This window comes from Salmo salar, chromosome 22, assembly GCF_965601325.2.
Source record: "Salmo salar chromosome 22, fSalSal1, whole genome shotgun sequence".
Taxonomy (NCBI): domain Eukaryota; kingdom Metazoa; phylum Chordata; class Actinopteri; order Salmoniformes; family Salmonidae; genus Salmo; species Salmo salar.
Genome location: NC_138312.1, coordinates 61,662,888 through 61,687,709, shown reverse-complemented (window position 1 = coordinate 61,687,709; position 24,822 = coordinate 61,662,888). Strand labels below are relative to the sequence as shown.

Here is a 24,822-nt window from a genome sequence, read left to right as displayed (position 1 = left end):
TTGTGAATTGTTAGATACTACTGCACTGTTATAGCTAGGAACACAAGTCTTTGGCTACACCGTAATAACATCTGCTAAATATGTGTGTGACCAATAAAATTTGATTTGACACAGGTGCACCTTGTGCTGGGGGGACAATAAAAGGCCACTCTAGAAATTGCAGTTTTGTCACACAACACAATGTCACAGATGTCTCAAGGTTTGAGGGAGCAGTGCAATTGGCATGCTGACTACAGAGATGTCTACAAGAGCTGTTGCCAAATAATTAAATGTTAATTTCTCTACCATAAGCCGCATCCAACGTTGTCGAGAATTTGGCAGTGTGTCCAACCCGGCCGCACAAACACATGTATGGCGTTGTGTGGGCGAGCGTTTTGCTGTTGTGAACAGAGTGCCCCATGGTTATGGGAAGGCATAAGCTACGGACAATGAACACAATTGCTTTTTATCGATGGCAATTTTAATGTGCAGAGATACGGTGGCGATCCTGAGGCCCCATTGTCGTGCCATTCATCACCTCATGTTTCAGCATGATAATGAACGGCCCCATGTCACAAGGATCTGTACACAATTCCTGGAAGCTGAAAATGTCCCAGTTCTTCCATGGCCTGCGTACTCACCAGACACGTCATCCATTGAGCATGTTTGGGATGCTCTGGGTTGACGTGTACGACAGCGTGTTCCAGTTCCCGCCAACATCCATCAACTTCGCACAGCCATTGAAGAGGACTGGGACACCATTCCACAGCCTGATCAACTGTGCGTATGAGATGAGGCAAATGGTGGTCACATCAGATCCACGCCCCTACCTTTTTTTTTTTAAATGGTATCTGTATTCCCAATCATGTGAAATCCATAGATTAGGGCCTAATGAATTTATTTAAATTGACTGATTTCCGTTTATGCATGTTGCGTTTTTATATTTTTATTCAGTAAATTATTATTATTATTTTTTTTTTTTTTAAACACTCCAGGCCACACTTCAACTTGGTCCAAAAAGTTTGCCCCACCCCTGTCGTAGAGGGTGGATTCTGCACGTGTACCCGGACAGTTACACATTGAACATCTCCTCTTTCCTTGCAATGATCCTTTTATATGTGTCCAGTTTCCTGTCTAACTCGTGTATTCTGTTTTGTTAGAATTGGCTTTGGATGAGATTTGTCGTCCTGAGTCTGAGGATACTGAAGATATGGACACAGGCTCCTGACCAGTTGTTCCTTCTCTGGTTATGCACCGGAGTAGCATTCAGTTACCCTTAGATGCTGATCTTGGGTCAGTTTCTGCATAATGGTTAAGGTTAGGCAGGGGGAAGATAACTGACCCCAGCCCTGCACAGCGTCCCAACTGGGACCAGTTTCCCTATATTAGTGCACTACTTTTGACCAGAGCCCTGTAAAGGCTACAGTAGTGCCCAGAAAAGGGTCCTAATTGGGACGCAGAGAGTTGGGTTTTTTTTTTTCCTGAGGAATGCTGACTGTTCTTGATATTGGAGTGTGAAAATATTCTGTGATTACTGTACTGACCTCTTTGAATCTATTAAATAACATCAGTGTTGCAAACGACAATTGTCATTTGTACTCGGTGTCATTGTTATGCCGTGTAAGGTTCTTTATGTCAATGAGAATACTGGAGAAAACCAGAGCACCACCAGATCTGGGACCAGGCTAAATAATGATACAAGAGTTTGATTTTTTTTTTTTTACATATTTATTTGTCATTGTAGCAAAGTGGCATTTTTTTATTCCTGATAACATTTAAAACTACAGCATGTCACTCACTCATTCAAACAAGCAGCACGTTAAAGCTGACAAGGTGCTCACAACCTGAAGTCACATGAACAGACTGCTGGTAAAGGCTGGTAAAATCCTGTCACGGCATGAGTCATAAAACAACTGAATAGATCGAGTCAAACCTACACGAAACACGGACCTTATTTAAAGTGTTTCTAAAATCCCCTATGGAACCATTACCCTGTTTTGACAGCTAGGTTTTATGGGTATTATGACACATCCACTGTGGGGCTCTCAAATTAAACTCTGTACCTCAAAGCCAGTTCCACTGCATTTTCATTGTTCCCCTCTAAATCAGGGACTGATTTAGACCTGGGACACCAGGTGAGTGATTCCCCTCTAATCAGGGACTGGTTTAGACCTGGGACACCAGGTGGGTTATTCCCCTCTAATCAGGGACTGGTTTAGACCTGGGACACCAGGTGGGTTATTCCCCTCTAATCAGGGACTGATTTAGACCTGGGACACCAGGTGGGTTATTCCCCCTCTAATCAGGGACTGATTTAGACCTGGGACACCAGGTGAGTGATTCCCCTCTAATCAGGGACTGGTTTAGACCTGGGGACAGCAGGTGGGTGATTCCCCTCTCTAATCAGGGACTGATTTAGACCTGGGGACAGCAGGTGGGCCCAATTTAATGATCAGGTAAGAACAGAAAACCAGCAGGCTCCGTCCCTCGTAGGGTCAGAGTTGAATACCCTTGACATGGATAGAAACACGTGTGACGCAGACAAAACAACCCTGGGCAACAAGTTCTAACAACGAGGGTCGTGTAAAAGGGGTGCAACAGCATACTGAACGCAGACAGAAATACAACCAATAGCAGCCGACATGATTCTTTACTCCAACACGTATGTTCTACACAGCATATTTTTATCTGACCTTTTCCAGACCCTGACTTCACAGCGTGGAAAACCAGGGCTGGCTCCCAAAATAGTGCACTGCTTTTGACCAGGGCCCATAGGACCTTCCCTGTAGCTCAGTTGGTAGAGCATGGTGTTTGCAACGCCAGGGTCGTGGGTTCGATTCCCACGGGGGGGCCAGCACAGAAAGAAAAAAAAAAAGGATGAAATGTATGTATTCACTACTGTAAGTCGCTCTGGATAAGAGCGTCTGCTAAAATGACTAAAATGTAAAAAAATGTAATGGAATAGGGGGGCTATTTGGAATGCAGACAGGAACATTATCAACAGAGAAGAGGTCACTCAGATAAACATTTTAAAAAGCGTTACATTTCATTTTAAGGCTGGTAGCGTTTCATTCAGCTTGGTTCACCTGCAAGGCTTGCTACAGAATGATTTTACAGCATAAGTGGAAAAACAAGGCATATTGTGGAGGTTTAACATTCTTGGAACGGTTTACGTCCAAAATGGCGCCCTATTCCCTACATAGGGCACTACTTTTGAGTTCATGGGGACATAGACACTACTTTAAAATGTCTAAAAAACACTGACGGTTTTATAAAAAAAAATATATATATATATAATTTGGTTAGACAAAGAATTTATGTTAAAAAAAAAAAGGCACAATGGTTTCTAGTTTCTGTCACGAGACAGGATAGCTTGACATTTTAATAGAACATACATTTTACCACTAAACTAGATTTAGGTATATTTCATAATTGTGTGAATGAGGATTCAGACATTTTGATTCTTGGCTGTCTTCTACTCTACGTCATTCAACTACAGTGCAAAATGTTTTAAAGTGATTTTAACCACAGTTTGGGTTGCACAATGAAGACCGAGGCACAGAAATACATGATTCCCTTTTGCTGTTTTAGACTGTAATAATAAACCTGGTCCTAAACAAGGTGTAGGATGCATCCCAAACACCACCCTATTCCCTATGTAGTGCACTACTTTTGACCAGGATAGTGCACTACATAGAGAGAATAGGGTGCTGTTAGGGATGCAACCAGTTCAGTTCTCTCCCAGGTGAGCTCTAGAAGCTCAGCGAATGGATCATGTTTGGAATGTGTGGGGTGGTGGGGAACGGGGGGGGGACCTGGGGTAGACGGGGGAACGGGGGGGGGACCTGGGGTAGACGGGGGAACGGGAGGGAGACCTGGGGTAGACGGGGGACCTGGGGTAGACGGGGGAACGGGAGGGGGACCTGGGGTAGACGGGGGAACGGGGGGGGAGACCTGGGGTAGACGGGGGAACGGGGGGGGGGACCTGGGGTAGACGGGGGAACGGGAGGGAGACCTGGGGTAGACGGGGGAACGGGAGGGAGACCTGGGGTAGACGGGGGAACGGGAGGGAGACCTGGGGTAGACGGGGGAACGGGAGGGAGACCTGGGGTAGACGGGGGAACGGGAGGGGGACCTGGGGTAGACGGGGGAACGGGAGGGGGACCTGGGGTAGACGGGGGAACGGGAGGGGGACCTGGGGTAGACGGGGGAACGGGAGGGAGACCTGGGGTAGACGGGGGAACGGGAGGGAGACCTGGGGTAGACGGGGGAACGGGAGGGAGACCTGGGGTAGACGGGGGACCTGGGGTAGACGGGGGAACGGGAGGGGGACCTGGGGTAGACGGGGGAACGGGAGGGAGACCTGGGGTAGACGGGGGAACGGGAGGGGGACCTGGGGTAGACGGGGGAACGGGAGGGGGACCTGGGGTAGACGGGGGACCTGGGGTAGACGGGGGACCTGGGGTAGACGGGGGAACGGGAGGGAGACCTGGGGTAGACGGGGGAACGGGGGGGGGACCTGGGGTAGACGGGGGAACGGGGGGGGGACCTGGGGTAGACGGGGGAACGGGAGGGGGACCTGGGGTAGACGGGGGAACGGGGGGGGGACCTGGGGTAGACGGGGGAACGGGAGGGGGACCTGGGGTAGACGGGGGACCTGGGGTAGACGGGGGAACGGGAGGGAGACGGGGGAACGGGAGGGGGACCTGGGGTAGACGGACAGTGATGGAGAATTGATTCAGTAGCCAGTCTTCGGAGGTTGGGAGTCCACGAAGGCAGGGTTGTAGGCAGGCTGAGCAGAGAGGAAGTCAGGCTGGACGGGAGGCGCGCCAGCCTGGGCCGGGTAGGCTGGTTGCTGGGCTGGGTAGCCGGGATGCTGGGCTGGGTAGCTGGGCTGAGCTGGAGGCTGGAAGGGGTATGATGGCTGTCCTGGACTGAACCCAGCCTGACTATAAGGCACTGGGATAGCAGGCGGATAGGCTGGACCTGAGAGAGAGAGGACATTACCACACCAGAGGCACACAGAGAGAACAAAACAGACAGAGGTGGGGTTTTTTGGGCAACTAGTCACAAGGTGGAACTAGAATGCTTCGACAGCAACCTAGAGAGATGCCCTCCTATAGGTTAACTCCAACCCTGTTCCTGGAGAGCTAGCCTCCTATAGGTTAACTCCAACCCTGTTCCTGGAGAGATGCCCTCCTATAGGTTAACTCCAACCCTGTTCCTGGAGAGATGCCCTCCTATAGGTTAACTCCAACCCTGTTCCTGGAGAGCTACCCTCCTATAGGTTAACTCCAACCCTGTTCCTGGAGAGATGCCCTCCTATAGGTTAACTCCAACCCTGTTCCTGGAGAGATGCCCTCCTATAGGTTAACTCCAACCCTGTTCCTGGAGAGCTACCCTCCTATAGGTTAACTCCAACCCTGTTCCTGGAGAGATACCCTCCTATAGGTTAACTCCAACCCTGTTCCTGGAGAGATGCCCTCCTATAGGTTAACTCCAACCCTGTTCCTGGAGAGCTACCCTCCTATAGGTTAACTCCAACCCTGTTCCTGGAGAGATGCCCTCCTATAGGTTAACTCCAACCCTGTTCCTGGAGAGATGCCCTCCTATAGGTTAACTCCAACCCTGTTCCTGGAGAGATGCCCTCCTATAGGTTAACTCCAACCCTGTTCCTGGAGAGATGCCCTCCTATAGGTTAACTCCAACCCTGTTCCTGGAGAACTACCCTCCTATAGGTTAACTCCAACCCTGTTCCTGGAGAGCTACCCTCCTATAGGTTAACTCCAACCCTGTTCCTGGAGAGCTACCCTCCTATAGGTTAACTCCAACCCTGTTCCTGGAGAACTACCCTCCTATAGGTTAACTCCAACCCTGTTCCTGGAGAGCTACCCTCCTATAGGTTAACTCTAACCCTGTTCCTGGAGAGCTACCCTCCTATAGGTTAACTCCAACCCTGTTCCTGGAGAGATGCCCTCCTATAGGTTAACTCCAACCCTGTTCCTGGAGAGATACCCTCCTATAGGTTAACTCCAACCCTGTTCCTGGAGAGCTACCCTCCTATAGGTTAACTCCAACCCTGTTCCTGGAGAGCTACCCTCCTATAGGTTAACTCCAACCCTGTTCCTGGAGAGCTACCCTCCTATAGGTTAACTCCAACCCTGTTCCTGGAGAGATGCCCTCCTATAGGTTAACTCCAACCCTGTTCCTGGAGAGATGCCCTCCTATAGGTTAACTCCAACCCTGTTCCTGGAGAGCTACCCTCCTATAGGTTAACTCCAACCCTGTTCCTGGAGAGATACCCTCCTATAGGTCAACTCCAACCCTGTTCCTGGAGAGATGCCCTCCTATAGGTTAACTCCAACCCTGTTCCTGGAGAGCTACCCTCCTATAGGTTAACTCCAACCCTGTTCCTGGAGAGATGTCCTCCTATAGGTTAACTCCAACCCTGTTCCTGGAGAACTACCCTCCTATAGGTTAACTCCAACCCTGTTCCTGGAGAGATAGCCCTCCTATAGGTTAACTCCAACCCTGTTCCTGGAGAGATACCCCTCCTGGAGGTTTTAACTCCGACCCTGTTCCTGGAGAGATACCCCTCCTGGAGGTTTTAACTCCGACCCTGTTCCTGGAGAGCTACCCTCTAGGAGGGAACAGGGTTGGAGTTAAAACCTCCAGGAGGGGTATCTCTCCAGGAACAGGGTCGGAGTTAAAACCTCCAGGAGGGGTATCTCTCCAGGAACAGGGTCGGAGTTAAAACCTCCAGGAGGGGTATCTCTCCAGGAACAGGGTCGGAGTTAAAACCTCCAGGAGGGGTATCTCTCCAGGAACAGGGTCGGAGTTAAAACCTCCAGGAGGGGTATCTCTCCAGGAACAGGGTCGGAGTTAAAACCTCCAGGAGGGGTATCTCTCCAGGAACAGGGTCGGAGTTAAAACCTCCAGGAGGGGTATCTCTCCAGGAACAGGGTCGGAGTTAAAACCTCCAGGAGGGGTATCTCTCCAGGAACAGGGTCGGAGTTAAAACCTCCAGGAGGGGTATCTCTCCAGGAACAGGGTCGGAGTTAAAACCTCCAGGAGGGGTATCTCTCCAGGAACAGGGTCGGAGTTAAAACCTCCAGGAGGGGTATCTCTCCAGGAACAGGGTCGGAGTTAAAACCTCCAGGAGGGGTATCTCTCCAGGAACAGGGTCGGAGTTAAAACCTCCAGGAGGGGTATCTCTCCAGGAACAGGGTCGGAGTTAAAACCTCCAGGAGGGGTATCTCTCCAGGAACAGGGTCGGAGTTAAAACCTCCAGGAGGGGTATCTCTCCAGGAACAGGGTCGGAGTTAAAACCTCCAGGAGGGGTATCTCTCCAGGAACAGGGTCGGAGTTAAAACCTCCAGGAGGGGTATCTCTCCAGGAACAGGGTCGGAGTTAAAACCTCCAGGAGGGGTATCTCTCCAGGAACAGGGTCGGAGTTAAAACCTCCAGGAGGGGTATCTCTCCAGGAACAGGGTCGGAGTTAAAACCTCCAGGAGGGGTATCTCTCCAGGAACAGGGTCGGAGTTAAAACCTCCAGGAGGGGTATCTCTCCAGGAACAGGGTCGGAGTTAAAACCTCCAGGAGGGGTATCTCTCCAGGAACAGGGTCGGAGTTAAAACCTCCAGGAGGGGTATCTCTCCAGGAACAGGGTCGGAGTTAAAACCTCCAGGAGGGGTATCTCTCCAGGAACAGGGTCGGAGTTAAAACCTCCAGGAGGGGTATCTCTCCAGGAACAGGGTCGGAGTTAAAACCTCCAGGAGGGGTATCTCTCCAGGAACAGGGTCGGAGTTAAAACCTCCAGGAGGGGTATCTCTCCAGGAACAGGGTCGGAGTTAAAACCTCCAGGAGGGGTATCTCTCCAGGAACAGGGTCGGAGTTAAAACCTCCAGGAGGGGTATCTCTCCAGGAACAGGGTCGGAGTTAAAACCTCCAGGAGGGGTATCTCTCCAGGAACAGGGTCGGAGTTAAAACCTCCAGGAGGGGTATCTCTCCAGGAACAGGGTCGGAGTTAAAACCTCCAGGAGGGGTATCTCTCCAGGAACAGGGTCGGAGTTAAAACCTCCAGGAGGGGTATCTCTCCAGGAACAGGGTCGGAGTTAAAACCTCCAGGAGGGGTATCTCTCCAGGAACAGGGTCGGAGTTAAAACCTCCAGGAGGGGTATCTCTCCAGGAACAGGGTCGGAGTTAAAACCTCCAGGAGGGGTATCTCTCCAGGAACAGGGTCGGAGTTAAAACCTCCAGGAGGGGTATCTCTCCAGGAACAGGGCTCGGAGTTAAAACCTCCAGGAGGGGTATCTCTCCAGGAACAGGGTCGGAGTTAAAACCTCCAGGAGGGGTATCTCTCCAGGAACAGGGTCGGAGTTAAAACCTCCAGGAGGGGTATCTCTCCAGGAACAGGGTTCTGATAAAAGGGGTGCCATTACATCATCACCTGTATGTCAATGACACTTACCAGACTCTTGGTAGGGAGGGGGTGGTCCTGGCTGGAAGGGCTGTCCCTGGTTACCCGGTGCTGTGGGCATGGGCTGCCCTCCTCCGTAGCCGGGTTGAGGCTGAGCCCCATACCCAGGCTGGACGGGTACGGGCTGGTAGGCTGGGTACTGGGGGCCACCCTGGTAGATCTGGACGGGCTGCTGGGGTTGCTGGGTGAACTGGGTGTTCACCACTGTGGTGTGAGAGGTCGTGGCTATCACCGCTGTATGGAACGAGGCAGACAATAAATCAAGAGGGTTAGTTCACGCAGCTCTTTATTAAAAAAAAGCATTGTTGTGGTGAAGATAGAACCTAGTGAAGCAGTTGTTTTAAAGAGCTCTAGTGTCTGTTTCTATTACCCACAGCATAAAACCACAGCATAAAACCACAGCATAAAACATGTAGGTGGAAGCAGAGAGCTGTGCTGAGAGACAGGCCAGAAATGATGCCTGATGATCAGAACAGGAAGTGGGAAGCTCCAGTCAGCTCAGTACGGAGGTTATCTGCCATAAAGCTTCCATTATGTCCAAAATGTATTTTAATAATAATATCAATATTGGAATGTTAGCTTTCATACTTTTTTTATTTTTTATTTTTTTTAATTCTCAGCGCAGCTCAAGTAATTTCTCCGTCAAAACCATTCAATTGAAGAGGAATGCGTCGTAATTGTTGGGGGCTGTGCGCGCCACGTGGATGGGCTCAGAGCCATGTAGTTATGTCATGGGATGCTGGGATATCACATCTCAGTGTCTGTCCGTGGATTCTGATTAAGGCTTAAATGCCACTGGTTTAAAAAAAAAAAAACACACATTTTACAAGAAGAAGTGTTCATTTATTTATTTATTAAAAACGACCTGTTTAACATTGCCAGTTTCCAAATGTATTTAAGCTAATCTTACACCATCGGTCTACGAATGTTGAATCTTACAGTTATCAGCAATGCGCTCAAAATGTATGAATTCTTGTTTCATGTTAATTCCATGTGTCGAATTCCAAACAAGTTGTTTTTTATTTATCCCTGAACGAGAGGAAAGATGTCATGTTCCATTAAGGTTACAAACACTAGATTCCTTCTCCATTGTAACGAGGAAGTGGTTACATAATTGGGTGTTGCCTGAAATCAACCCTCATGTCCCAGCTCAGTGTGCCAAATAGCAAACTATTCCTTTATATACTGCACTGGCAGGTCAAAAGTAGTGAACTATATTAGGGAACCGTTTGGGATACACTATCTTTGGTTTGTTGGATTCCTCCCACCCATCTGGTCTGACCACTTCCTGTATGACAGGTGGCTCTGAAGGCTCCGCCCCCTGTGGTGGGTTGCTACGGAAAGTATGAGTCAGACTCACTGCCTGGAAGTTGATTCTTTAATTTAACAAAATATTTTTATTAAATGCCACTGTCTCAATCCACAAAAACAAGAGAAATTCTCATTCCAACAGCGCAGGTCAGCCGGATGATACCGGACTGGATTCTGTTCAGTCGGCACCAAAACCAGCCGGATGATACCGGACTGGATTCTGTTCAGTCGGCACCAAAACCAGCCGGATGATACCGGACTGGATTCTGTTCAGTCGGCACCAAAACGAGACAACTTTTCAAACATGCGTGAAACATGGAAGATTCATCCAATAAGAAACGTGTTAGGGGGAAGTAGAATACTCCCACGTCGTGACTACGTGTTAGGGGGAAGTAGAATACTCCCACGTCGTGACTACGTGTTAGGGGGAAGTAGAATACTCCCACGTCTTGACTACGTGTTAGGGGGAAGTAGAATACTCCCACGTCTTGACTACGTGTTAGGGGGAAGTAGAATACTCCCACGTCTTGACTACGTGTTAGGGGGAAGTAGAATACTCCCACGTCTTGACTACGTGTTAGGGGGAAGTAGAATACTCCCACGTCTTGACTACGTGTTAGGGGGAAGTAGAATACTCCCACGTCTTGACTACGTGTTAGGGGGAAGTAGAATACTCCCACGTCTTGACTACGTGTTAGGGGGAAGTAGAATACTCCCACGTCTTGACTACGTGTTAGGGGGAAGTAGAATACTCCCACGTCTTGACTACGTGTTAGGGGGAAGTAGAATACTCCCACGTCTTGACTACGCGTTAGGGGGAAGTACAATACTCCCACGTCTTGACTACTAATTTTAGTCTCATCTGACCAGAGTACCTTCTTCCATATGTTTGGGGAGTCTCCCACATGCTTTTTGGTGAACACCAAACGTGTTTGCTTATTTCTTTCTTTAAGCAATGGCTTTTTTCTGGCCACTCTTCCGTAAAGCCCAGCTCTGTGGAGTGTACGGCTTAAAGTGGTCCTATGGACAAATACTCCAATCTCCGCTGTGGAGCTTAGCAGCTCCTTCAGGGTTATCTTTGGTCTCTTTGTTGCCTCTCTGATTAATGCCCTCCTTGCCTGGTCCGTGAGTTTTGGTGGGCGGCCCTCTCTTGGCAGGTTTGTTGTGGTGCCATATTCTTTCCATTTTTTAATAATGGATTTAATGGTGCGCCGTTGGGATGTTCAAAGTTGTTCTGTTTTTATAACCCAACCCTGATCTGTACTTCTCCACAACTTTGTCCCTGACCTGTTTGGAGAGCTCCTTGGTCTTCATGGTGCCGCTTGCTTGGTGGTGTTGCAGACTCTGGGGCCTTTCAGAACAGGTGTGTATATACTGAGATCAGGTGACACTTAGATTGCACACAGGTGGACTTTATATAACTAATTATGTGACTTCCGAAGGTAATTGGTTGCACCAGATCTTATTTAGGGGCTTCATAGCAAAAGGGGGTGAATACATATGCACGCACCACTTTTCAGTTATTTATTAAAGTTATATTTTTCATTTCACTCCACCAATTTGGACTATTTTGTGTATGTCCATTATATGAAAATTTAAATTACAGGTTGTAATGCAACAAAATAGTAAATACTTTTGCAAGGCACTGTATGTCTGGGCTTCCGGCACATTGGAGTAAACATGTTGTGATCAAAGGAGACTTACGTCTGGGCTTCCTGCACATGTTGTACAAGCAGCAGCAGGGACACACGCAGCAAGAGATGAAAATGATCACGAAGGTGACAGGTATTGCTATGAACGGCCAGATGGTGAACGTGCTACTGCTACTGCTGCTGCTACTGCTACTGGAATAGAGAAAACACAACAAATCAGAGAGAGAGAGAGACATTTATTTCTGAACTGACAAAGCCAGATCATTTAAAAAAAAAATGTTTTAAAAAAATACTTCTGTAATTGTACTGTTGCATAAAGCATTGCATCATATAGATATTGCATGTTAGCCCTGTGCAGCCAAAAATATACAGAAGGGGGTAATACTATAAAGCAGGATCAAGGAATTGACCAGCTAACTTATCTAAATAATCTGAAATAGCGTTTTTTTTTATTGTAAAACAATTTTTTTTAGAAAGATAAATCTTGAAATGGGTTTAATTGATTCCACAACAACAAAAACATTTAGCTTTCTAAATGAATCAGACAAATCAACGTATTACTGCTTGTTTATCAAAGTTAGCTGGCTAATTCATTGATCCTGTTTTATTTACCCCTCCATTTTTAAGTTGTGTTGATGCTGCAACTCCTGTGAGGTTGATTTGGGGGGGTTGAGAGAGCCTGTTCGTGTATTATAAGGACGGATGCTTGTGCAAAGTTTCATTTCGCTGATCTGAAAAGAGCTTGGTTTGAAAGAGGAAGAGGAAGTGAGGGGGGGGGGGGGGGGGGGGCTGTAGTTGACATCTTCGTGACAGAAGGTGTTGGTGGCTCGGCTGAGGGTTTCAGCCTTAGTGCAATAAAGAGATGTTTTTCAAGTCTCAGGCCAGGTTTGTAATAATCACACAATAAGCCTCAGTACACTGAACCACATGGTCAGTGGTTTAATCTTTGAGTCTGTCTCAAATGGCTCCCTATCGGAAAGTATTCAGACCCCTTGACTTTTTCTACATTTTGTTAAGTTACAACCTTATTTCTAAAATGGATTACATTTTAAAAAATCCAAATGAATCTACACACAATACCCCATAATGACAAAAAAAATACCTTATTTACATAAGTATTCAGACCCTTTGCTATAAGAAATTGAGCTCAGGTGCATCCTGTTTCCATTGATCATCCTTGAGATGTTTCTACAACTTGATTGGAGTCCACCTGTGGTAAATTCAATTGATTGGACATGATTTGGAAAGGCACACACCTGTCTATATAAGGTCCCACAGTTGACAGTACATGTCAGAGCAACAACCAAGTCATGAGGTCGAAGGAATTGTCCGTAGAGCTCTGAGACAGGATTGTGTCGAGGTACAGATCTGGGGAAGGGTACCAAAACATTTCTGAAGCACTGAAGGTCCCCAAGAACACAGTGGCCTCCATCATTCTTAAATGGAAGAAGTTTGGAACCACAGCATCATGCTGTGGGGATGTTATTCAGCGGCAGGGACTGGGAGACTAGTCAGGATCAAGGGAAAGATAAACGGAGCAAAGTACAGAGATCCTTGATGAAAACCTGCTCCAGAGCACTCAGGACCTCAGACTGGGGTGAAGGTTCACCTTCCAACAGGACAACGACCCTAAGCACACAGCCAAGACAACGCAGGAGTGGCTTCGGGACAAGTCTCTGAATGTCCTTGGGTGGCTCAGCCAGAGCCCGGACTTGAACCCGATTGAACATCTCTAGAGAGACTTGTGCAGCGACGCTCCCCATCCAACCTGACAGAGGTTGAGAGGATCTGCAGAGAAGAATGGGAGAAACTCCCCAAATACAGGTGTGCCAAGCTTGTAGCGTCATACCCAAGAAGACTCGAGGCTGTAATCGCTGCCAAAGGTGCTTCAACAAATTACCGATTAAAGGGTCTGAATTAGAAGTCGACCGATTATGATTTTTCAACGCCGATACAGATTATTGGAGGACCAAAAAAGCCGATACCGATTAATCAGACGATATATATATATGTGCGTAATAATGACAATTACAACAATACTGAATTAACAATGAACACTTATTTTAACTTAATATAATACATAAATAAAATCTATTTAGTCTCAAATAAATAATGAAACATGTTCAATTTAGTTTAAATAATACAAAAACGCAAAAATGCAATATGTGCCATGTGAACAAGCTAACGTTTAAGTTCCTTGCTCAGAACATGAGAACATATGAAAGCTGGTGGTTCCTTTTAACATGAGTCTTCAATATTCCCAGGTAAGAAGTTTTAGGTTGTAGTTATTATAGGAATTATAGGACTATTTCTCTCTATACCATTTGTATTTCATATACCGTTGACTATTGGATGTTCTTATAGGTACTATAGTATTGCCAGCTTAATCTCGGGAGTTGATAGGCCTGAAGTCATAAACAGCGCTGTGGATCAAGCATTGCTAAGAGCTGCTGGCAAACGCAGGAAAGTGCTGTTTGAATGAATGCTTACGAGCCTGCTGCTGCCTACCAACGCTCAGACTGCTCTATCAAATATCAAATCATAGACTTAATTATAATAAACACACAGAAATAGAAGCCTTAGGTCATTAATATGGTAAAATCCGGAAACTATAATTTAGAAAACAAAACGTTAATTCTTTCAGTGAAATATGGAACCGTTCCATATTTTATCGAACGGGTGGCAACACTAAGTCTAAATATTGCTGTTACATTGCACAACCTTCAAGGTTATGTCATAATTATGTAAAATTCTGGCAAATTAATTAGTCTTTGTTAGGAAGAAATGGTCTTCACACAGTTTGCAACGAGCCAGGCGGCCCAAACTGCTGCATATACCCTGACTCTGCTTACACTGAAAGCAAGAGAAGTGACACCATTTCCCTAGTTAATATTTCCTGCTAACATTAAAATAAATTAACTAAATATGCAGGTTTAAAAATATATATTTGTGTATTGATTTTAAGAAAGGCATTGATGTTTATGGTTAGGTACATTTGTGCAACAATTGTACTTTTTTCGCGGAATGCGCTTTTGTTAAATCATCACCCGTTTGGCCAAGTTGAAGTAGGCTGTGATTCGATGATAAATTAACAGGCACCGCATTGATTATATGCAACGCAGGACAAGCTAGTTAACCTAGTAATATCATCAACCATGTGTAGTTAATTCATGACGATGTTAAGATTGATTTTTATATTTTTTATAAGATAAGTTTAATGCTAGCTAGCAACTTACGCGAGTGCATCAAGGAGCCAAGGTAACAGGTGGTCAGCCTGCCACGCGGTCTCCTCGTGGATTGCAAAGTAATCGGCGTCCAAAAATGACGATATACCGATTTGTCATGAAAACTTGAAATCAGCTCTGATTTAATCGGTCGACCTCTAGTCTGAATACTTATGTAAATGTGATATTTCATTTTTAATACATTTGCAAAAATGTCTAAAAACCTGTTTTTGCTTTGTCATTATGGGGTATTGCGATGTCATTATGGGGTATTATGGGGTATTGTGATGTCATTATGGGGTATTGCGATGTCATTATGGGGTATTGCGATGTCATTATGGGGTATTGCGATGTCATTATGGGGTATTGCGATGTCATTATGGGGTATTGCGATGTCATTATGGGGTATTATGGGGTATTGTGATGTCATTATGGGGTATTGCGATGTCATTATGGGGTATTGCGATGTCATTATGGGGTATTGCGATGTCATTATGGGGTATTGCGATGTCATTATGGGGTATTGCGATGTCATTATGGGGTATTGCGATGTCATTATGGGGTATTGCGATGTCATTATGGGGTATTGTGTGTAGATTGAGGGGGAAAAAAACTATTCAATAAACTTTAGAATAAAACGTAACAAAATGTCAAGGGGTCTGAATACTTTCCAAATGCACTACTTTAGACCAGGGCCCTATTCCCTATACAGTGCACTACTTTAGACTAGGGCCCCAATGGGGCATAGGGTACCATTTGATTAGGACATAGCCATAGTTTTTGTCCTCCTACCTTAAATAACAGCTGTCCTGTTCCAACTTCCTCTGTCCGTAGACATTGCTGCAGCAGTATCTATTGTCACACGTTCCACAGCACCCCACATATGCACCGCAGTACTGCTTGTAATGGTATTGGCTCTTGGCATCTACGTAGCCCTCACAGTCATCAGCTGGGTAGAAAGGAGGAAGACATCATTGGTTTGAGTTGGGACAAAGTTTGGGAGAAAAAACATGGTATAGTCTGACTTGAAAAGACAACAGCAATAACATTGACAGGTATACAACAAAACACAACAGAGTTAATGAGGAAGTTTGATTAAGCTGACCCACAGTGCACCTGGCTATGGCCCACGACATTAACAGGCAAAAGCAGTGAAGGAGGAGCGCTCTTCTCAAAATCAACAGTTCTCTGCCCCCCCCCCCCCCGCTCCGGTCATGTTGTCAAGAAAGTAGCATGGAGCATAGATCTATTTTCATTAAATATGTGTTTTTATCCAAAGCAATCCCTTTAGCATGTGAAAACACAGAATCCTACTCATTACTCCATGTGCTTAACCTGCATAAAAGAAAATTGGAGCTGCCGTCGGCCAGAGCGGGGCACCTGGCTCACGCCCAGTTCCAAAATGAATTAAATAACTTTTCACCGGTGCAAACTCCTCCCACACGGGGCAACCCAGACAGATAATCAAACCCCCTCAGTTTTTTTAACCCTTATTTTACCAGGTAAGTTGATTCAACACATTCTCATTTACAGCAACGACCTGGGGAATAGTTACAGAGGAGAGGAGATGAATAAGCCGATTGGAAGCTGAAGATGATTAAGTGGCCGTTTTTTCCCCTAGGGGGGGAAAAAAAAATTGCTCCGACCGGTAAAATCGTTTTGAATGGTCATCCAAGTCGGCCACTCAGCATCTTCCTATAACTCCGGTTTAACGGCCTGAAGATCACTTGCTCATGATTTGGCCTCTTTTCTCTCTCCCCGAGCTCACAGTTGACGTGAAAACACCACAATTCCACTTCTGTGTTCGACATCGCCAAAACAACTGCTATGCAGATGTTGACTAAAGCGAATCTGATTGAATTGGCCACTTAGAAAGTTTGGAGATTATCTGAAGCCTAAAACAAGGTGGATGTCCATGCAGCTACTAGAAGATAACGTAAAGTCATGAGATGGCAGGCCTGCCAGACAAGACATCCTTGATTGCTTCCTCAAGATCTGGTTTATCTAATTACAGTAAATAGGATGTGACTGAACTCTCACAATCAGGCGCAGAGCAAATTATAAATGGATCTCTCTCTGGCTAAATGCCCTCAAAATATTGTGACATGGAACCAGACACTTTATTTTTTTAATTTATTTTTTTAACTTGAGCTAGTTTTACAACTAAGTTAACGGCAAACACATATTGCATGTTTATAACGTGAATCCACTCAGAAATACACAGGTCTAGTTCGTAAACCCAGTAACTACGGAGGAAGTGGATATTGCGAAAGAAAGAAATGTTTAATTAAAGTTAAATTAGTTAGATAATATACTACATAACGACGTTACGTCCATGTTTGACAGTGACAGAACGTAACCCTTTTCTCTATACCAATAATGTATTTAAAACCCTCTTAATAAAGTGTTAAGGCAAAGTCATATGAAACAGTCATAAAAAAAAATATGTAGTTATGAACTAGGTTTAGCAGCATGTTTGCCAGACTCGCCCCCTTACCTCAACCGAAAATGAAAGATGTACTTTCACATCGCTAGCTAACTGTTAATTAAACATCTAACGTTAGCTAGCTTTTTGGGGAGGAAAAAAAACTCTTAGCTACAATATCACAAACTGATAAGGACAATATTTGTTAATGATTGATTTCCAATTGACAAACTCACCGGTCACGAAGGGGATTATAGTCCCACATAAGAGGAGCATAACAACGCACAGATTCTCCGCCATGGTTTTGTGTCCTCAGAGATGCTACTAACTAGCACAACCGCCTGTCCCAGTCCGGAATACTGGCGGTTCTTCTTCCATGGTGTTATGGCGGTCCGCAAACAACGTTAAAGGTGCATGTCGCCACCTACTGGATGGATGGGTGGATGGGGAGGGGAACTGACAAACCAACACAAAATAATAAGGATTAGGTCAGGACCTCTTCATTCTGTATTATTCCCTGTAACATTTCGGCTGTAAAATCCTGGAGATCCAGAAAAACAGTTTACCGCCTTCACAATGATGTCTAGATTTTTTAAACGTTTTATTAGTTTGACTAGTGTAATTCATCACTTTTGCTTATAAACGCAACAAAGTCCACCTTCTTCACAGTTAGTATGTCGGGATCCTTCTCCTGCATGGGATTCACCGCAGGCTGTGGGACATCCACTACCATTCAGTGGCATTTATTCGTGGATGCCAAGGGGGAAGCCAGGCTTCCCCCAAAACATTTTTTTTTTAAGAAAAAAAACATACCAAATAATTTCTTTCCTCTCTGTGTTTCATACATTCAGCCTCTTGCAAATTGAAGGAAATGTATCTCACCGGAGAAAGCATCCAAGCGAATGCCCCTCTGTCTCAGTATGCGTAGCGTATCTATCTGATGCTATCTGGTCAGAAAGAGTTTGACATTGTTGCCGCCTGTAGCATTGAATGCAAGGGAAGCCAATAAGCATTTTGCCTCCCTTGAATTTAAAAAAATGAAATAATAGCCAATCAGCATTGAGCTAAACTGTGTGAGCTCAGCTGTGAATGGTCCAGGCTCACCAAAAAAAAGTGTCAAGGGAAGCCAGTTTTGATTTGGCTTCAGACCAATCACATCACAAGCCAAACATCATTATTGACAGAAACAAATTGAATTGTTGCATCTCATTGTGTTGTTGTCCTCCAGTGGCTAGCTAGCTAACTAAAATCGGGCCTTTCCTAAATTAGCCATCGATGGAGATAGGGATTTGGACTTGTGGTTTTACTTAATTCTCCGTACTGGCCAATGATTATAAAGGTGATTCTGATCCAACCATATTTTCATACATTGTGCCCCTGGCCTATGTACAAAGGCTGTGAAGTATTTGTTGTTAATCATATCAGTAATGTTAGTTCCTCATATCAGAGCTGTAGTTCCGCCCAACGGTGAAGTGGAGCAGAGCATGCTGGGCGATCTCCAGCTGGAGAGAAGTCAAGCGAGAGAAAGTTCCAGACGTCCTTGTGTTTTCTCCAATTAGCTTTCATTGTGTTAGCCGAGGCCAGTGTGCATCCTTGTTGATACAACACACACACACACACACACACACACACACACACACACACACACACACACACACACACACACACACACACACGTAACCGATGTGAAATGGCTAGTTAGTTAGCGGTGGTGCACGCTAATAGCGTTTCAATCAGTGACGTCACTCGCTCTGAGACTTGAAGTAGGGTTTCCCCTTGCGTTGCAAGAGCCGCGGCTTTTGATGGGTAACGATGCTTCGTGGGGTGTCAGTTGTTGATGTGTGCAAGGGTCCCTGGTTCGAGCCCAGGTTGGGGCGAAGAGAGGGACGGAACCTACACTGTTACACACACACACACACACACACTTTGGTTGAAGGAAGTTGCCAGACCACTAGGTGTCTCAGTCCATCCACACTACATACACTGTGTGGAGGCTGTTCCGTGCCTGTGCATCTTCAGCGTTATTAAACCACCTCAACTGGAATCCTACCTGTCTGTCGTCTGTGTCCTTACCAGCACACGGGAGAGAACACAGAACCGTAAAACCTAAACGAAAGAATATACAGTCCACCAAGTCCTCATTTACATTGGAGTGGATGGGAAGTTGGTATGCTAACGTTAACTAGCTGGCTTGGCGTATAGTTGCCCATGAAAGGAAGTTAGGCTAGCGTGCAAGTATTTTAACCAGGTAACCTAGGACAACAACCAGGTAACCTAGGACAACAAACAGGTTACTTAGGACAACAATCAGGTAACCTAGGACAACAAACAGGTTACTTAGGACAACAATCAGGTAACCTAGGACAACAAACAGGTTACTTAGGACAACAATCAGGTAACCTAGGACAACAAACAGGTTACTTAGGACAACAATCAGGTAACCTAGGACAACAATTAATTCAAAGTGTGGACTGTATGACAGAGTCATAGACCGTTTAGGCAACATGAAAGAGGAGGATGTTATTGGTGTTTCTCTACAAGGCAGAGTGAGTCAACATGTTTTTTCTACTTACTCACACACAACACACACAACACACAACACACACACACACACACACACACACACAGAAATCAGTACCATGAACGGCCACATGATATTTAGCTGACATCGGATTGGACTAAATTGTTTAGGGTATCTTTCAGTTGTCACGGTATTAGACTATGCAGAGGTGATTAGAGGATGTTGAAATGGGACTGGAATAGTGGAGGCAGGGCCTGCTTTCTTTGTGTCTTACAGAAACTCTCCGTGGTACTAAATCAACAGTTGCTTGACCATGCTGTCGGTCATGTAACTGTTACATGAAATATGTTTTGTGGACTTCACCGGACAGATGTTGCTCTCTAAGGTTTTTGTGATGAAACAAAAGTGTGGGTTGAATTTATTCTTCTTCTTATTGTCTTGGGCTTTAGACCTACATTTGAAGTCTTGAAGTTTACATACACTTAGGTTGGAGTCATTAAAACTCGTTTTTTCAACTTTATTCACGCCAAGAGAATTGCACAACGCTTCCGCCATTGCTTCCAAACTCTCGGGGCGCCCAACCACAGCCCGAGTGCTAGCTGCATCCCAATATGGCGACCGCAGGTAGCCATACTGGTTCGCTATATTGGGCTGCAGGTAGCCATACTGGTTCGCTATACTGGGCTGCAGGTAGCCATACTGGTTTGCTATATTGGGCTGCAGGTAGCCATACTGTTTCACTATATTGGGCTGCAGGTAGCCATACTGGTTCTCTATACTGGGCTGCAGCTACCCATACTGGTTCGCTATATTGGGCTGCAGGTAGCCATACTGGTTCGCTATATTGGGCTTCAGGTAGCCATACTGGTTCGCTATATTGGGCTGCAGGTAGCCATACTGGTTCACTATATTGGGCTGCAGGTAGCCATACTGGTTCACTATATTGGGCTGCAGGTAGCCATACTGGTTCACTATATTGGGCTGCAGGTAGCCATACTGGTTCACTATATTGGGCTGCAGGTACCCATACTGGTTCGCTATATTGGGCTGCAGGTAGCCATACTGGTTCGCTATATTGGGCTGCAGGTAGCCATACTGGTTCACTATATTGGGCTGCAGGTAGCCATACTGGTTCGCTATACTGGGCTGCAGGTACCAATACTGGTTCACTATATTGGGCTGCAGGTAGCCATACTGGTTCGCTATGTTGGGCTGCAGGTAGCCATACTGGTTCGCTATATTGGGCTGCAGGTAGCCATACTGGTTCGCTATATTGGGCTGCAGGTAGCCATACTGGTTCGCTATACTGGGCTGCAGGTAGCCATACTGGTTCGCTATATTGGGCTGCAGGTAGCCATACTGGTTCACTATATTGGGCTGCAGGTAGCCATACTGGTTCTCTATATTGGGCTGCAGGTACCCATACTGGTTCGCTATATTGGGCTGCAGGTAGCCATACTGGTTCGCTATACTGGGCTGCAGGTAGCCATACTGGTTCGCTATATTGGGCTGCAGGTAGCCATACTGGTTCGCTATATTGGGCTGCAGGTAGCCATACTGGTTCGCTATACTGGGCTGCAGGTAGCCATACTGGTTCGCTATATTGGGCTGCAGGTAGCCATACTGGTTCGCTATATTGGGCTGCAGGTAGCCATACTGGTTCACTATATTGGGCTGCAGGTAGCCATACTGGTTCTCTATACTGGGCTGCAGCTACCCATACTGGTTCGCTATATTGGGCTGCAGGTAGCCATACTGGTTCGCTATATTGGGCTGCAGGTAGCCATACTGGTTCACTATATTGGGCTGCAGGTAGCCACACTGGTTCTCTATACTGGGCTGCAGCTACCCATACTGGTTCGCTATATTGGGCTGCAGGTAGCCATACTGGTTCACTATATTGGGCTGCAGGTAGCCATACTGGTTCACTATATTGGGCTGCAGGTAGCCATACTGGTTCGCTATATTGGGCTGCAGGTAGCCATACTGGTTCGCTATATTGGGCTGCAGGTAGCCATACTGGTTCGCTATATTGGGCTGCAGGTAGCCATACTGGTTCGCTATATTGGGCTGCAGGTAGCCATACTGGTTCGCTATATTGGGCTGCAGGTAGCCATACTGGTTCTCTATATTGGGCTGCAGCTACCCATACTGGTTCGCTATGTTGGGCTGCAGGTAGCCATACTGGTTCTCTATACTGGGCTGCAGGTAGCCATACTGGTTCACTATATTGGGCTGCAGGTAGCCATACTGGTTCTCTATATTGGGCTGCAGGTAGCCATACTGGTTCGCTATACTGGGCTGCAGGTAGCCATACTGGTTCGCTATATTGGGCTGCAGGTAGCCATACTGGTTCACTATATTGGGCTGCAGGTAGCCATACTGGTTCTCTATACTGGGCTGCAGCTACCCATACTGGTTCGCTATATTGGGCTGCAGGTAGCCATACTGGTTCGCTATATTGGGCTGCAGGTAGCCATACTGGTTCACTATATTGGGCTGCAGGTAGCCATACTGGTTCACTATACTGGGCTGCAGGTAGCCATACTGGTTCACTATACTGGGCTGCAGGTAGCCATACTGGTTCGCTATATTGGGCTGCAGGTAGCCATACTGGTTCGCTATATTGGGCTGCAGGTAGCCATACTGGTTCGCTATATTGGGCTGCAGGTAGCCATACTGGTTCGCTATATTGGGCTGCAGGTAGCCATACTGGTTCACTATATTGGGCTGCAGGTAGCCATACTGGTTCGCTATACTGGGCTGCAGGTAGCCATACTGGTTCGCTATACTGGGCTGCAGGTAGCCATACTGGTTCGCTATATTGGGCTGCAGGTAGCCATACTGGTTCGCTATATTGGGCTGCAGGTAGCCATACTGGTTCACTATATTGGGCTGCAGGTAGCCATACTGGTTCGCTATATTGGGCTGCAGGTAGCCATACTGGTTCGCTATATTGGGCTGCAGGTAGCCATACTGGTTCGCTATACTGGGCTGCAGGTAGCCATACTGGTTCGCTATATTGGGCTGCAGGTAGCCATACTGGTTCGCTATATTGGGCTGCAGGTAGCCATACTGGTTCGCTATATTGGGCTGCAGGTAGCCATACTGGTTCTCTATACTGGGCTGCAGGTAGCCATACTGGTTCGCTATATTGGGCTGCAGGTAGCCATACTGGTTCACTATATTGGGCTGCAGGTAGCCATACTGGTTCACTATACTGGGCTGCAGGTAGCCATACTGGTTCGCTATATTGGGCTGCAGGTAGCCATACTGGTTCGCTATATTGGGCTGCAGGTAGCCATACTGGTTCGCTATATTGGGCTGCAGGTAGCCATACTGGTTCGCTATACTGGGCTGCAGGTAGCCATACTGGTTCGCTATATTGGGCTGCAGGTAGCCATACTGGTTCGCTATATTGGGCTGCAGGTAGCCATACTGGTTCACTATACTGGGCTGCAGGTAGCCATACTGGTTCGCTATATTGGGCTGCAGGTAGCCATACTGGTTCGCTATATTGGGCTGCAGGTAGCCATACTGGTTCGCTATATTGGGCTGCAGGTAGCCATACTGGTTCGCTATATTGGGCTGCAGGTAGCCATACTGGTTCGCTATATTGGGCTGCAGGTAGCCATACTGGTTCACTATATTGGGCTGCAGCTACCCATACTGGTTCGCTATATTGGGCTGCAGGTAGCCATACTGGTTCGCTATATTGGGCTGCAGGTAGCCATACTGGTTCACTATACTGGGCTGCAGGTAGCCATACTGGTTCGCTATATTGGGCTGCAGGTAGCCATACTGGTTCGCTGCATACTGGGCTAGCAGGCAGCCCAGTACTGGTTCGCTTTATTGGGCTGCAGGTAGCCATACTGGTTCGCTATACTGGGCTGCAGGTAGCCATACTGGTTCGCTATACTGGGCTGCAGCTACCCATACTGGTTCGCTATACTGGGCTGCAGGTAGCCATACTGGTTCACTATATTGGGCTGCAGGTAGCCATACTGGTTCGCTATATCGGGCTGCAGGTAGCCATACTGGTTCGCTATATTGGGCTGCAGGTAGCCATACTGGTTCGCTATATTGGGCTGCAGGTACCCATACTGGTTCGCTATATTGGGCTGCAGGTAGCCATACTGGTTCGCTATACTGGGCTGCAGGTAGCCATACTGGTTCAGCTATATCTGGGCTGCAGCTACCCATACTGGTTCGCTATACTGGGCTGCAGGTAGCCATACTGGTTCGCTATACTGGGCTGCAGGTACCCATACTGGTTCGCTATATTGGGCTGCAGGTACCCATACTGGTTCACTATATTGGGCTGCAGGTAGCCATACTGGTTCGCTATATTGGGCTGCAGGTAGCCATACTGGTTCGCTATATTGGGCTGCAGGTAGCCATACTGGTTCGCTATATTGGGCTGCAGGTACCCATACTGGTTCACTATACTGGGCTGCAGGTAGCCATACTGGTTCACTATACTGGGCTGCAGGTAGCCATACTGGTTCACTATATTGGGCTGCAGCTACCCATACTGGTTCTCTATATTGGGCTGCAGCTACCCATACTGGTTCGCTATATTGGGCTGCAGGTAGCCATACTGGTTCGCTATATTGGGCTGCAGGTAGCCATACTGGTTCGCTATATTGGGCTGCAGGTAGCCATACTGGTTCGCTATATTGGGCTGCAGGTACCCATACTGGTTCACTATATTGGGCTGCAGGTACCCATACTGGTTCGCTATATTGGGCTGCAGGTAGCCATACTGGTTCGCTATATTGGGCTGCAGGTAGCCATACTGGTTCGCTATATTGGGCTGCAGGTACCCATACTGGTTCACTATACTGGGCTGCAGGTAGCCATACTGGTTCACTATACTGGGCTGCAGGTAGCCATACTGGTTCACTATATTGGGCTGCAGCTACCCATACTGGTTCTCTATATTGGGCTGCAGCTACCCATACTGGTTCGCTATATTGGGCTGCAGGTAGCCATACTGGTTCGCTATATTGGGCTGCAGGTAGCCATACTGGTTCGCTATATTGGGCTGCAGGTAGCCATACTGGTTCGCTATATTGGGCTGCAAGTAGCCATACTGGTTCACTATATTGGGCTGCAGGTACCCATACTGGTTCGCTATATTGGGCTGCAGGTACCCATACTGGTTCGCTATATTGGGCTGCAGGTAGCCATACTGGTTCGCTATACTGGGCTGCAGGTACCCATACTGG

General features: G+C 46.8%; 2 protein-coding genes and 1 long non-coding RNA gene across 15 annotated transcripts in view; 1 reads left to right on the top strand and 2 right to left on the bottom strand.

Annotated features, from left to right (window-relative positions):
• Nucleotides 1-24,822, top strand: part of atrip (ATR interacting protein) — a 97,762-nt gene that overhangs the window by 40,927 nt on the left and 32,013 nt on the right. Inside the window, exon 14 of the mRNA XM_045705642.2 lies at nt 1,140-2,413. Within this exon, the coding sequence (XP_045561598.2) occupies nt 1,140-1,207 (68 nt within the window). The 3' untranslated portion in view covers nt 1,208-2,413. The remainder of the gene's footprint in view (nt 1-1,139; nt 2,414-24,822) is intronic.
• Nucleotides 1,684-17,436, bottom strand: shisa10.1 (shisa family member 10, tandem duplicate 1). 13 transcript variants are annotated; one of them, XR_014382227.1, is made up of 7 exons: nt 17,307-17,436; nt 15,438-15,594; nt 11,474-11,613; nt 8,450-8,692; nt 4,686-4,965; nt 4,529-4,618; nt 4,452-4,468 (listed from the first exon to the last, which is right to left on the bottom strand). XR_014382227.1 is itself a non-coding variant. In XM_082967739.1 (6 exons), the coding sequence occupies exons 3-6, from the start codon at nt 8,558-8,560 to the stop codon at nt 3,732-3,734; spliced, it is 1,218 nt and encodes a 405-aa protein (XP_082823865.1). In that variant the 5' UTR covers nt 8,561-8,692; nt 11,474-11,613; nt 12,034-12,180; the 3' UTR covers nt 1,684-3,731. The 13 variants fall into 13 exon arrangements, 12 of the variants coding, with proteins under 12 accessions (XP_082823865.1, XP_082823866.1, XP_082823861.1 ...); XM_082967739.1 differs by lacking the exons at nt 15,438-15,594; nt 17,307-17,436 and adding exons at nt 1,684-3,794; nt 12,034-12,180 and having other exon boundaries at nt 3,855-4,618; XM_082967740.1 differs by lacking the exons at nt 15,438-15,594; nt 17,307-17,436 and adding an exon at nt 12,034-12,180 and having other exon boundaries at nt 1,684-4,468.
• Nucleotides 1,684-24,822, bottom strand: part of LOC145862657 (uncharacterized) — a 54,250-nt gene continuing 31,111 nt past the window's right edge. Inside the window, exon 2 of the long non-coding RNA XR_014382228.1 lies at nt 1,684-2,400. This is a non-coding gene — a long non-coding RNA (uncharacterized LOC145862657). The remainder of the gene's footprint in view (nt 2,401-24,822) is intronic.

Bases quoted from the DNA above. Each gene is read 5' to 3' on its own strand.
- shisa10.1 (XM_014168379.3), bottom strand. From the start codon at position 8,560: ATGGGGCTCAGCCTCAACCCGGCTACGGAGGAGGGCAGCCCATGCCCA. The intron at 4,966-8,449 runs GTAAGTGTCATT...TCTCTCTCTCAG, and splicing joins CCCTCCCTACCAAGAGTCTG to GTCCAGCCTATCCGCCTGCT.